This window comes from Phoca vitulina, unplaced genomic scaffold, assembly GCF_004348235.1.
Source record: "Phoca vitulina isolate PV1807 unplaced genomic scaffold, GSC_HSeal_1.0 scaffold38, whole genome shotgun sequence".
In the NCBI taxonomy this organism is placed as follows: Eukaryota; Metazoa; Chordata; class Mammalia; order Carnivora; family Phocidae; genus Phoca; species Phoca vitulina.
The window spans coordinates 16,038,339-16,052,244 of NW_022589741.1; the positions used below are offsets into that span (position 1 = coordinate 16,038,339).

The 13,906-nt window shown below is 39.7% G+C and overlaps 1 protein-coding gene across 4 annotated transcripts in view; it reads left to right on the plus strand.

Moving 5' to 3' along the window:
* The first annotated feature begins 872 nt into the window (after positions 1–872).
* Positions 873–13,906, plus strand: part of ARHGEF12 (Rho guanine nucleotide exchange factor 12) — a 145,883-nt gene continuing 132,849 nt past the window's right edge. For all 4 annotated transcript variants that reach the window (XM_032428058.1, XM_032428059.1, XM_032428061.1 and 1 more), the window contains exon 1: positions 873–1,728. In XM_032428058.1, coding sequence (XP_032283949.1) covers positions 1,697–1,728 — 32 coding nt within the window. In that variant the 5' untranslated portion in view covers positions 873–1,696. The remainder of the gene's footprint in view (positions 1,729–13,906) is intronic.

Genomic DNA, 13,906 nt, shown 5'->3' on the forward strand with positions numbered 1-13,906 from the left:
CCCTACACACCTCCGTCCTCTAACTCCCCTGGCAGCCAGGATTTGTGCGTGGCGGCCCCTGCCCTGGGATGAAGCCAGCAGGTGCCCCAGGTGAGCGTCCAAGGCCAAAGCCTCTCTTTGCTGGGGTTTGCTGCGTTAGAGAGGGACGGTGTCCAGGTACCTGGACCTGAGTTCTTCGCTTCCATCAGTCACAAGCGGTCTTTACGTGTTATCAGAAAATAAGAACAAGTACATTCCATTAAGGAATAAACGTTTCCAGGGCAAGGGGGCGGGTAATTCCCAAAGAGCCTCTCATCCCGGACGCCTCGGGACCGGGGGAGTGTTCTTCGGCGGTCTCCGGGGAAAGCCGAGTTAGTACAAGCCAGGCTCCAAAGTACAGCTCTCCGGCGCTCGCGGGGCCCTCGGGGGCGACGCTGGGTTGGTGGGTGGGTGGGTGGGCCTCCCGGGGCGGGTCGGTTCCCACCTCCCTCCGCCTCGCAGAACTACTTTTTCGCTCCCCCAAACAGGACTCCGGCGGAGGCGTCCGCGCGGCCGTGGCGCGCGGGGAGGCGCGGGGGCGACGACGCGGCCGGGCGGCGAGGGCGGCGGGGCGGCCCCGCGCGCCGCGGAGGGATCCCGGGTGAGGCGGCTTCCCGAAGTCAGAGGGGAGGAGGCCAAAAAAAGTCGGCGGGGGAGGGGAAGAGCGAGCTCGCGCTGGACGCGGCCGGGGCCGGGAAGACAGAACCGGAACCGGAACCCGTGCGCGCGCCTGCGATCGTCGCGCGGCCCCCACCGCCGGCGGCCTCCTCCGCCCGCCGCGCGCGCTCCCGCGAGGGCCCCAGAACCCGGCGAGCCGGCCCCCGCGCTCCGAGTGGTCGCCGCCGCCGCGCCGCCGCCGCCGCCACCGCCGGCCTCCGGGGCCGGTGTTTCGAGGCCGAGCCGGACGGGAACCTCCCGCCCCTCGCGGGAACGGCCGCCTACCGGCGCGTCGGGGAGGAGCCGCCGCCGCCCGTGCGGACTGCGGAAGAGTCCGGGCCTCGCAGGGATGGGGAGCAACCCGCGGCACTGAGAGACCAGGTTCCTGTCACCTCTGGCTGCGGGACCTCCTCCCCCGGCGCCCGCGGTCGTCCCAGCGCCCGGAGCCTGGTGGGGGCGGCGAGGAAGACGAGAGGGGTCCCCCGGCCCGGGGACATGGAGCCGCGCGAGCCTGGCGCGGGACGGCCCGAGACGCGGCCGAGGCTGCGGCCACGAGCGGCCGGCAGCCCCAGATAGAGAGCGGAGAGCTGAGCGGCCGGCCCCGCGGCGGCGGGGACTCGCAGGCCCCCGACTCTCCGGAGGAGGAGCCGACACCCAGCCCCGCGCTGATCCCGCCCCAGCCCCGGAGGGATTCCCGGGCCCCTTCCCCTACGGCTCGCCGACTTCCCTCCGTGACGAAGTTTTCTCCTTGTGCCTTCCCGAGGATTGAGCTCTAGCTCTCGAACTCGCCTTCTGGCGGACTTCCTCGGTTTGTTTTGGGAGATAACCTGTTTTGCTCCGACCTACATCCCCTTTCCTTGGCCCTTCCAGTCGGACGTTCTAGATGACTGAATGGAGTTTTGAGTTGGACTTTTGTGTCCCTTACGGAGTCGGGCCTGATCCCAGAGCACTGGGGGTGGGGTGGAGGTGTTACTGTAAAATGCAAGTTGGATAAAAGGAGGACCTCTCGCCAAGGGCCCCAATGAGTGGCACACAGTCTACTATCACCGACAGGTTGGTATGAAGCTCCCCTTGCGCTTAGCTTCCCTGGATTCGGCCTGACCTAGCAGAGAGTCAGTGATTGCCGATTGCCTTTGACCAGTGAAGTTGACAGGCATAGGAGAGAGGGTTGTTTAGGAGCTCTGCAATTAGACTGGGGTTGCTGCCAAGTTACCCAGTTGATTGAATTTGGAAATGTAGCTTTTTTCCGGAGAGAAACTTTTCTCCAGATTCTCAGCGAAGGGGTAGGTAAAGCCATGATTGTGGTTTTTCTGTTTGTAGCGTGCATTGGGATTCTGTACTTATCTTGGAACCAGAGGAAGGTCATTTTGGGTGAAGGTCAGTGCCCGAAGTCGGCTGGGGTATTGGTGCATCATTGGTTTTCCTCCTGCCCTGTAGTTCTCTAGACACTTAGATTTTAGGAATTGCTGTTTGTGAACTTCATTCTGAGACTACTGCATGGTGATTTTTGAACTTGGTCTTTGAATATTGAGCTGCGTAGTGTTTATTATCTAATAATTTTCCAGAATGTTGAAATTACTAGTAAATCACAGGCTCTTGCTGGAGCTAAAAAGGGGGGAGGGAAAGTCATGGGGCTTGATTTTAATTGCTGCATTTTTAGTATTTCATCTTCCAGAAGCATTTGCATTTAAGGGATACAAACCCTAAGCGAATTAGGTAGTACAAGCATGGCAGGTGGATTCGTTGAGTTTGAGTCCTTTCTACTACTTATCTATGTTGCCTGGTGGTTGGTGAATTGAGCTAGACTATGTGGTTTAAATGGAGCTTCTTTACTCTTAAGGGTTATTCTTTGGAATATTAGGTTAAACAGTAAATTCCTTTACTGTATTTTATTTCTCAATTTCATTATGACATTGTATGCTGGTTCCAAATTTCAGTCAACCTTTTTTTTTTCAAGTCAGTATTCAAACCATTACATCATTAAAAAAAAAAAAAAGGATCAAATAACTGAATTAGGGGGCCAAAGAAAGCACTTTGATGAAAAGCGCAACAATAGTGCTTCTGCAGAAAATAGTTGAATTTCCTAATAGGAGAGTTTCACCCAATCGTCAGACTCATTTGTTGATTTTAAAAAGGCCAAATTCCATTATCATACCATAACAGCTACTCCAGAAACAGAACTTCCTCTTCCTGTTGATGCTTTCCAGTGTCACGTGAATGTTCACCTAAAAGATTCCATTAAATATTTAAACTATATTCTTTGTTTGTGTATTTTTTTTTAAATGCAGTTTAGTTTTCAACTTTTCAGATTGTACCCATAACAACGAGTAGCAACAATGCTTATCCCAGTTTCTTCGGGTCATCCCCATTCCTGTTCCTTTCAGGGTGTTTTGCTACTGAGAAATCACTGTAATGGGTTTGTGGGTAATTGTTTTTATTTTCCTGGTTCATTCAATTCTGGCCCTCTGTGTTGAGCCTTTAGACAAGAAGTCTTATTAGGAACTAATGTAGTGTAGGTAGTTTTTATTGTCATACTAGGGGTGGTTAATTTTGTAGAAATAGAACCTAGGGTCACCTGCTCATTTCACATGAAAATCACCTGATAGCACCCACATAATAATCTTCTTCCTCTCTGCTTCTCAGAGATTTTCTTGCCTTTTTTAAATTATCTTGGAAATAAAATCTCAGGATTTGGGGTTTTTTGATAAGTTAGATGGGGGATAAATAACACAAACACGCAGTCAATGAATGTTCTTTGCCAGGCCCTGTGCTAGGCACAAAGGATTAAAAGACGGGTATTCCAAGTATAAGATGAATCTGCAAATTGGTTTGGGTATTAATATCCTTGAATTAGTTCAGGTGCTGGCTGATTTCACATACTTTTTTAAACGGGGAAGAAAAAACTTTAAAAGCCACTTAATTTAATATGCATTGCGGAGACAGTATGGATACCTGTATCTTAGGAATTTGTACTAGTTTTTGTTTTTTTTTTTTTAAACAAGATTATTCTTGGGTGACTGTTACATTTTCTTTAAACACATCTTACTCTGTAAATATCAGGTATTCATTTGCTCACTAGGAGAGTAGTTGTCCCTGATTTGAATATATGTTGGGGTGAAATCTGGAAGTGCTGGTTTATTTTTTTTCCAGGGTACCTTAACAAAGTTATGAGTATAGAGTAGTTCTTAGCTTCTTCTCAGCTCTATCTACCTCATCCTCTTTTCTCTCTAATTCCAGTGTCCTCTAGATATATTTTGCTGATTCTAGAGCTATTGGCAAATTAACAGTGCCAGTAAAGCTTTTTAAAGATCCTTTCAAGTTTGAAGTACTGTATGTGGTATGGCTTTGTTTTGTAGAGTGTGCAGACCCACCAGGCCAGCTGTGTGAGTTAGAGTTCTTTCATTGTGGTGCTTCTGACTACAGAGTCTGTCTGTCCTCATTTGAAATCAGACTAGCTGGTTTTGGGCGTTGTTCTGTTTTGCAGTTTGCGGCAGGCGACACATGGCTGAACAAGATAAGAAGGGTTTTATTCTTGTGTTAGGGACGTGCTGGGGCTGGGATGGAATTCAGCTATGTTTAGGCTCTGATTGGTCACTGTGGATACTCAGAACTCTGTTATATCCTGTTATTATTTTACAGTTAAATTAACACATTCATTTACTCCCTTCTCTTCCTCTTCATCTTCTACTCTCCAGATCCCTTACCCCCTCCCCCCTTTTTAAAAGGTGTATTCATCAATTTAAAATCCAAACTATGTTCGTGGTAGCGACTGTTTTTATGTAGTGTGTCTGAATAGTGTTTTTTTTTTTTTAATTTAGGCAGCTTATGAATACCATCTAGTGTCTTGCTTTGTAACTTCCGTGAGACGTATAGTTTTCCACTTTTAGAATCAGCACTTGTAAAGTGGTGGAAATATCTGATTGCTGTTCTTCAGTTTGCATCGATTGCTTTATTCAGTCCTGAAATACATCCTAATTGTTTGCAGTCCTCTTAGACACCTATCTTCTGTCCCTGAAAGTTTAGGGGTCTTACGGCACTTGGAATTTCTTCTGAGAGATAGGGGAGAACGCCCTTTCAGTGGATTCACTAAATGATTTCAGGCTAGATTCTAGAACAGTGAATTTTCAGGGACTATACAGGTGGGGTTTTGTTTTAAGGGTCTTACTTGAAATAAATGGATCTTTGTTTGGTCTAGGACTTACCTAGGAACTAATGTAGTTAGTTTTGATTGATAGATAAACAAAGGTTTTTGATGTATTGGCATTTTCTTAGTACTAAGTTCAGGTGTAAAGTTGTTTAACTTAAGCAAACTTCTGGTGAGTGTGTAAACCTGTGACTTTATATGCATACACGCAGTAATTGACATTTTCATCCAGGTTACTTTTTCTGCCATCATATAATGCTTTTGGTTAAAAAACAAAACAAAACGACTCCTGTATGTGTACCATTTTCAAGGTTGCCTGAGTCATCTACAAGCTTAAATTATGTGTACCATTTACTTGTAAAGTCAGTCATTTGATAAATACAAAATTGAGATTAGGGACTAGGATCACAGTGCTAGCTTTACATTCAGTTTAATGTTCTTCCAGTGCCGTATAAAATCCTGGTTCATAAGGACATGCAGTAGTACAGTCACTTGTACACTTTTACAGGAGTCAGCATGTACAGGACCAAGTAAACTTTTTAAAAAAGTGCAGAGCTGTAGTCTTCCTGCTTAGTGGCACATTTACAAGATGTTCATATTTATTTGGTGAGCTGACAAGAGAATCTGTCTGAATCACTATAAAAATATGGTAACCTGGAAATGCTGCTTAACGCATTGGTGGCTTATCGTTAAAATGTAGTAGATAACATCGAGTTAACGTACAGGATTTTTTAACTAAATTTGAATTTTCAGTTTAAAAAGTGAAATTTGAGACGAACTTTGATAAAATCCATACAGGGTGGATTTTACATATTTTTCTGTGGAGCATTATGATTCCAGAGAAAACAGAAAATCTTTGAGTGAGCGTATGTGGTGACCTCTTCTGAAAGCCATCTAGAAATGGGTATGAATTGCCTACCGAACTGATACGGGTCGAAGAAAGCAGGATATTTTAATGGTTTTCCGGAGGTCATTGGAGAGACTCTTACGTTATGGTTGTCTGACAAAATTATTAGAAATGTTTCTTATCATATAATTGCTTATCTCCTAGAAATTGACCACGTCACATTTCCAGGAACAGGGAGCTGGAGCATAACTTCTTTTAGTCTCCTTTGTTAAAACTTGATGATGTTTTAAAGTTGAAAACATTCTCTTTTCCCTTTTAATAATTTAAGAGTCCTCAAAATAGTGGCATTTGAACTGAAATTTTAAAATGAGCAAAATTATAAATATTTTGTTTCTTTTTGAGTAAAATACTCTCCGGTATGTAACGATATCTTATTGCAGTGTAATTCTTTAACATTTATAATGTTTTGACTCCCCGTAGGGCAGATCATCATTTACATTTAGGCAACTCATAGAGTTTAAGTCAAGATTATAAAACTGGAAAGGAGAGACCCATGATTTTAACCTAGATTTTCTGATTCTCAAGTCCCCCCCTTTTTACTTTAAATTATTGTCTTTCTATGTGCATTATTTTTTTCTGTCCTACTTTCCTTTAGTAATTTTCCGATCTGGCCAAGTTAGTGTTGGCTTTTTCTCTTATAAGATGTTTTCTAATTATCTATTCTAGAGGATCAAGCTCTGGTCACTTCCTCACGAGACTGAACAACAATCTGATCGATCTAGTAGTCAGGAAGTTTTTCCTCATCTTTAGCTCAAACTTTTAATTTGTCCTGTTACTTGTATATACTTGCTGTAGCAGGCTAAATAATGCTGTTGTCCCATTTTGTGTTTATACAACTCTAAATGGTTCAGACAGTTAACCAGCACCCTTTCCCTACCCCCACCCTTATTCTTTGCTTAGCCAAGTTGTATGTTCTGTTGATTTGTCTAAAAATCAACCTGTCCATCTTAATGTCTTATTAGCTTTTCCCCAATTGCTCTCCTAGTGCAAAATGATTTTTTTCCTCAGATGTGCTCCTAGGACAAAATGTCTGTATTTTATCTTTACCCATATTCTAGAGCAACAAGTTCCAACTTCAGTTTAATGTAATCAGGGGGGCTTTAGTTTTCTCTAGGCATAGCCCAAGATTAGCGCTAAAGAGATTCTGAAGTTCATTTTAATTCACTTTTAAGTTAGATAGTTTTTAGAATGGATATGGGAGATGTCACGATCAAATAAAACAATAAATTTATACAAACAGCATAATTACTAAATCAACTAAGCAATTACTCATGTTATAAAAGGCTTCTTTACAAAGCGATTCTTTTAAATATGAGTGCCCCTAATGTAAGAAGTGTTATCAATTATGTGACAAATGGGTAGCAAACAAAAATAATAAGCATTAGGAGCCACCCTTGGTTGAAAATCAATCAGAAGTGAAGATAAAACATCTCTGAACTTGTAAGTAAATGAAGAGATGTGATTGTAGCTCTGAAGTATCTGTTGGAATGTGGTGAGATACATCTGGAAGTTGTTATTTTTTTTTATTTTTATTTTTTGCAGAGGTTTTTCAGTCTCACCTTAAATTGTATGTCACTTTTTCCATTTTTTTGTTTATTGAGTTTTACCTTATTTTTTGTTTTTCCCCCACATATGAGTGAAAAGGACTTCATCTGCAATACTTAGCATTATTTTTCCCGTGAAATACAGTATGGTTAAAATTGAAATAACATTTTACTTTTTTGCCACTGTATTTATACGAACTACTACTAATGATAAGAGGCCATAAAAGAAGGAAAAAGTGCATATTTAAATTATAAAATACATTAAGATTATAGAGCTCTTGAATATTTTATTGATAGACCTTTTTCATTGATAGTAACTTAGTTTAAAGTCTTTGTTCTTTTGTATTTTGCTAGCAATTTTGTTTCCTCAAACTTTAGAATTTTGGAAACATGCCAAAGTTAGGGCATTTTAATTTTTCAACTTAGAATATGTGGAATGCCAAGATAGCCATATATGAAGGATTTTGTGAGGCAGCTTCTGACTCCAAGAGAACCCTATGAAGCTAGTGCCTTAGAATAATTTTTAGCTTTTTGATTCTATGGAGGTAACACACGATGGTCTGAAGGTCGGGGGCTTTACCTAAATTGCATAAGCGTACGTTGTTGACTTTCAGTAAAAGAAGAAATACACTAAGTTTGCCTTATTGAATCAGCATGCACCAATGCAGCTGACAGTTTAGATTCATACCAAAACAGGATCTTTTACTAATTCAAATGCTGAATTCTGGTTTTTGAGATCATAGTCACATGATAGGCCTGGGTTTCTTCCCAGTGTTGAAAGACAAGCAAATCTAATGGCCAATGAAAAATTAGATTTCCTGTCTTGGGACTATGAGTAACAATTCACGAAGAAATTCACAAAGAAATGTAAGAAAACCTGGTTTAGTTAATGCTTACAATTAATTAGCCACTTGTTATACTGCTTTTTCTTTAATGTTATAAAACCTATTCTAGTCATTTAAAGATACTGCTCTGAGACTACAGTTTTGGTCAAGTATTTCATTTAAATGTTCATTTTAGGTTCACACCCTCAAGAAATCAAAGAGGATTTTATAGGTCATCTTTGGATTCAGAAAATGTAGATTTTATATATATTGTTGAAAAACTGGTGATTTCATCAGCCTCTGAAGTTATATGTGAAATTGATCATGTAACGCAGAAGTTGGCTATATCTTGTCTAGAAGAATAACAAGTCCAAAATACAGATCATTCCCAACTAGCAATGGTTTGACTTTAAGATAATGCAGAGGAGATATGCATTCAGTAGAAACTGTACTTTGGATTTTGAATTTTGATATTTTTCTGGGCTAGTGGCATGCAGTACAGTACTCTCTCTTGACGCCGGTTAGTGGCAGCAGGCCCGCTGCTCTCAGCCATATGACCATGAGGGTGAACAACCAATATACTTAAAATCATTCTGTACGCGTATAATCGTTCTATTTTTTACTTTCAGTACAGTATTCAATAAATTACATGAGATATTCAACACTTTGTTATGAAATAGGTTTTGTGTTAGATGATTTTGCCCAACCGTAGGCTAAGGTAAGCGTTCTGAGCATGTCTCAGGCTAGGCTAAGCTATGATGTTCAGTAGGTTAGGTGTACTAAATGCACTAAATTCAACTTACGGTATTTTCAACTTACAGTGGGTTTATTGGGACATAACTCTATCATAAGTTGAGGATGATGTCCATACTTAAGTACATATAGGAAATCTCTTGAAGGGGCTTAGACATACCCTTCCGTAGATTTTAGATGGGTTATCTGCCTGTGTTCCAGACACAAGCTGGTATGATGTGGTTTGCCCCGTATAGTCTCTGTGGTTTAACTCAGAGGAAGTGGTTCTTGTGGGTGAAGGTCTGATCTTTTCAGAGATTGTTGGTGGCACATGCACCGTCAGCTTATTTCCTGTTTTATTGGCTGTTTGGGTAAGACCTTCTCAGAGCAAGTACTGCTGAAGGGGTATTTAAATATTTTGTAGTGGCAGGATAGATGGTTATAATGTTGTATAATATCTACCTCTCAGGTGATATGAGGGTTAAATTAATGTTTGTGAAGTGGTTTGAGATCCTAAGATGAATAGTGCAGACATGTTCCTAATCATGTTTGCAAGTTATTGCTATGTTCAGATATTGCTCAAATTTAAGGAAAAACATGTTCATGCAGTAAAGCGTTGCTGTGTGGACCTTGACTTTTGTAACCATTCAAGTGTTGTTTAATCACTGTAAGAGTCATGGTTAGGATTTTTTCCTTTTTTTTTTTTTTTTTTTTCTTCTAACTCTATAATTTTACCCTACATGGGTTAACTTAATGGAGTAGATACCTTGTCTATAGTACTGGTTAAAGCTTTTTTACAAAACTTAATGGTTCAAGCATGCTTCCTCACTAGTTTAACTGGCATACTAAAATAATAGAATTTAGAGAATTTCCTTTGAGATCCGTGGTTGTACCACCCATATACAAAACCCTTTGTTGGCTGGAACCTTAAGATGAACAAACTGATCAAATTGCAAATGTCATAGTTCTGATTTTTTTTTTTTTGCCTTTGCATGTAGCCTTTGCCACTTAAAAAATTAACAATATTTTTGGGGAAGAGGCTTTCTTTAAAGCTACATTGTCAACTAAGTTTTGAGTTCCTCAAGGGTAGGAAGATAGTTCTTATTCATTTTTAAGTAATTACTATTTGCTTTATTGTATTTTTGTTCCTTTTTTAATATTAAAAAGCATAATGAAGATAAAATAGCCCAAACTATTCAACTACTCAGACAATGTTGTTCAGGTTAAAAAAAAAATACACAAGAAAATGCAAATGACATATAATGGTAATAATAAAGTCTCCCTCTGATCTTACCTCTATCCCCATACACCTACCACTTCTCATACTCTCCTCAGAGGTAACCATAGGTAGGTTTTTTTGGTCTATCTTCCAAAACATCCTTACAAATATAGCAGCCTATTATTTTAATATTCTTTGTATCTACCCCATAGTAGGTACATCTATCAGTTTCTGCGAGGTTGTGCTACCATAACAACAGCTTCAAATTTCAGTGGCTTACAACACTGGTTTATTTCTTGCTTACATTACACCTTGTCAGCTGTGGATTGGCTGCAGCATTTTTGGAACCCTGGCTGAACGAGCAGCCCCTGTCTGCGATATGTCATTTGCATGGCAGAGGGAAAGAGCAGGAAAACTGATGCAAACATGTAGGGTCTCTTAAAGCTTCCCCTCAGTCGTTCACACTAAATCATTCACATATCTTTGGCCAAAGCAAGTCATATGGTCAAGCTCATTGTCAGTGTGCCAGGGATGAATGCTCCTCCCACAGGTGGCATTGCAAGTCACATAATAACGGGTAAGGGTGTATAATCCTCTTAAGGAAGGGAAGGGGAGAGTAAAAAGTTAGGAGCAATAACGTAGTCTATCACAGGAAGTGCTCAATAAATGCTTGTTAGATGGGTTGTTTTGAATCTGTGTAAGTTTTTTTTTTTTTTTTAATGGACTATTTCAAACATACACAGAAGTACAGAGAATAGTATGAAGAACCTCTGTGTTCCCATCATTAGCTTCAATAATTATCAATGCACGGACAGTCTTGGTTCATCTGTTTCCTTGCCCTGCTTCTCCATCAGATTATTTTGAAGCAGTTTCCAGAGATTTCAACTATAAATATTTCACTAAGTATCTCTGAAAAAGTCCGAAAGTGTGACTTGCTTTAGTAAATTCTTACTGTCTAATAGTTTGAGGTAATGGTACTAGGGACTGACAGGTGTCAAGTAGGAGAGGATGTTCATGGAGTGCATCTGGAATTTGACAGCCAGAAACCTGTTTTGATTTCATTTTGAATATTTCTGGAGGAGGCTTACAGCAGAATGTCATGTTTTTCCCAGCACCTCCTTTTCTCCGTGTGTGTGTGTGTGTGTGTGTGTGTGTGTGTGTGTATGTATATAGCAGAAGCAGGTAATTAACCCCTGGAAAAAATAACATTGCAACAGATTTGATTTGCAAGAGGTTTCATTTCTCACTGAGCCTCTGTTGGAATGATGCCAACTGAAAGGAATCACAGCCCTTAATGGCTCTAAGTCTTCTGGGAGTTCCCAGTCAGTGATGTTATTTACTCTGAAGGAGGAACATCAGAACCATTTATAAAAATCTTATATTCACCTATCCTGTTTGCTGTGCAGAGAAAGGCTCTATCAGTCTTTAAGGAGATCCCTAAGATGATCTAAAAGTAAGGAAGAGAGTCTAACTTTAATTTAGAAATAATTGACACTTGCTCAGGTTAGTTGTCTGAGGGACTTAAAGCCTCCATTTTGACTCAAGACTACAGATGTTATTAGCATGCAGGATAATACAGTAAGTTTCATTTCTTCATTATGCATCTAGGATCATCAGCTTCACAGGAAATTCTTTGGGGGAAGGGGTGTTATGTAATCAACAGTGGGAAGTAAATTAAACAGATAGAATCCCTTCTTCGGTTTGTAGATTGGCAGGTGACAGTGAGGTGATCAAAGAAGATTTATACAAACTAGTGAATAAATTATTATATATAACATGATGAAAGTAGTTTATTTTAGTATAGTACTACTAGCTAATTTTGCTTTCTTGATGGGCTTCTTTTGCTGTGCTTAGAGACACTTAGGTTAAAATGGTCTTTCTAGGTATCCAAATGGTTTGTTTTCTTTAATTAAGTTATATTGTTAGTCTCATTTCAGGATCTGCGTAGTAACTGCAGTAGAAAATGCTTGGCTTGTAAAATCATTGGCTTGTAAATACAACTTTTATTTAAATTTGAGTTTTTCTTGGCATTGAACTGATTTCTGGCTTTGGTTGCTTGGGACAATATAGTCTATTTAAAATGTAAATAGTTTTTTCCCATGGAGAATAACTCTTGGACTTGGCCATTGTTCATGTTATTTTTCTGTTGTATCACAATAGAAAAACATTCGTTTTCAGAGATAATAATTTGTCGGTACCTTTGTCAGAATAATATATTTGTACTTCAGTTGCATTTGTTAGTTGCACAATTTGGGGAAAGGTTTATGGTTTCCAGTTACTGTATTTACCCAGAAGCTCTACAAGATCAGAATTCTTGAGACAGCATTTAAAAGTAAGTTGGGTGTGTTGCCTGGATGTGACTAGTAAAAAAAGAGAAGCTTCTCCCATGCAATTATTGCTTAATAGGACACAAGGTACAATTCTGTTTCCAAAAATAGGAATTAAGTAGAATATTATATGGATAAACATTAGCAATTATATTAATTTTGACTCCACTGGCAGAATTCTTTTTGAGACTATCTTTGTCAGAAATTAAAAGTAGTTGTTAAAGGAAAAGATATTTCAGCTCTTAATTTTATGTGTGTATATATATTTTTATATAATATATACATGTATATATATTTACTTTCGTAAAAGAGAGCAATAGAAGAGAACTGATTGAAGATGATGTAGAAAAAAGAGCTTCCTGGGCTTAGTGTGTCTGACTTGTTCGCGTGCTTATTGTAACTGGGAGACCATAGGTAATCTCTCTGAACAGCAGTTTAGTTTCGTCATCTGTAAAAATGAGGGTAACAATACTTAATTTTCAGAGCTGTTGGGAAGGTTAAGTGAGAATGTGTTTAAGTACCTACTGTTTAAATCTCTGAAGTTAGTTTGGTTTTCCTAAAATTTGATTTGTGCATGTAAAATGATTTTGAATTCACATGTATTTGCTGTTGCTACTACTGTGACAGTGTTTTCTCCTTGCTGTGATAATATTCCCTATCCTTTATATTCCAGATTATAGGTTGTTTTTAGAATTAAGATACATTTGGAAGGGAGGAATAGACAAAAGAGAGAGTTATTTCAATTTAGACTGAAACAGTAACCCCTCTAGTTGCTAAATTGGTAAGACTTTTAGGCTTGGCAGTTGATGTTTAAATCTGCCTTTGATCACTCAGGATTTGTCCGGTTCTATCTTTACAACATTAGGTCATTTGTTTATTCATTTATTCAGTAAATAATGAATGCCTGCTCTGTATAGGTCATTGTGTTGGCAAAGTTACTTTGAGCTCTTGCTACCTGCAGATTTATATTTAACAATTAAGAAATTTACCTGTAAGAGTGATATTCATTGATTCATGCTAAAGATTAAGGTGCGAAGTCATGTGTATTTTGGGGAAATAGGGGTATGAAATTATCAATGATGAAATTTATCTTGTTTTCCAAATTAAATTGTTGTGTCCCATCACATACTATCCTGTTATGTTTCCTTTTTATTTTTCAGTTTAATTTTATTTTGGTAAGTTACCTAAAGTGAAAAGGGCAGTGTTTTAAGTTGAAATTTAAGAAGCTTTAGATGTTCGTTGCTTTTGAATAGAAGAAATCACATTTCATTGATTAGTATTGCTTTAGTCACTATTTGAAAGAGAACCTCTCTACTCATTAGCTACCTCTTTGAAGGTACTAACAACCTGTTAAGCCTATACTTTGTACATCCAATGCTAAATATGTTGATTTGATCAGTCAAAGATTCTGGAAACTACAATAGTTCGTTTAGCAAGACAGTCTTAAATCCTGATTACTTGCTGCACTAGCGTTTTATACTTCAGAAAGGTGGAAAGATGACTGTGGGTGAAAAGGAACATTTTAAGGTAGAGG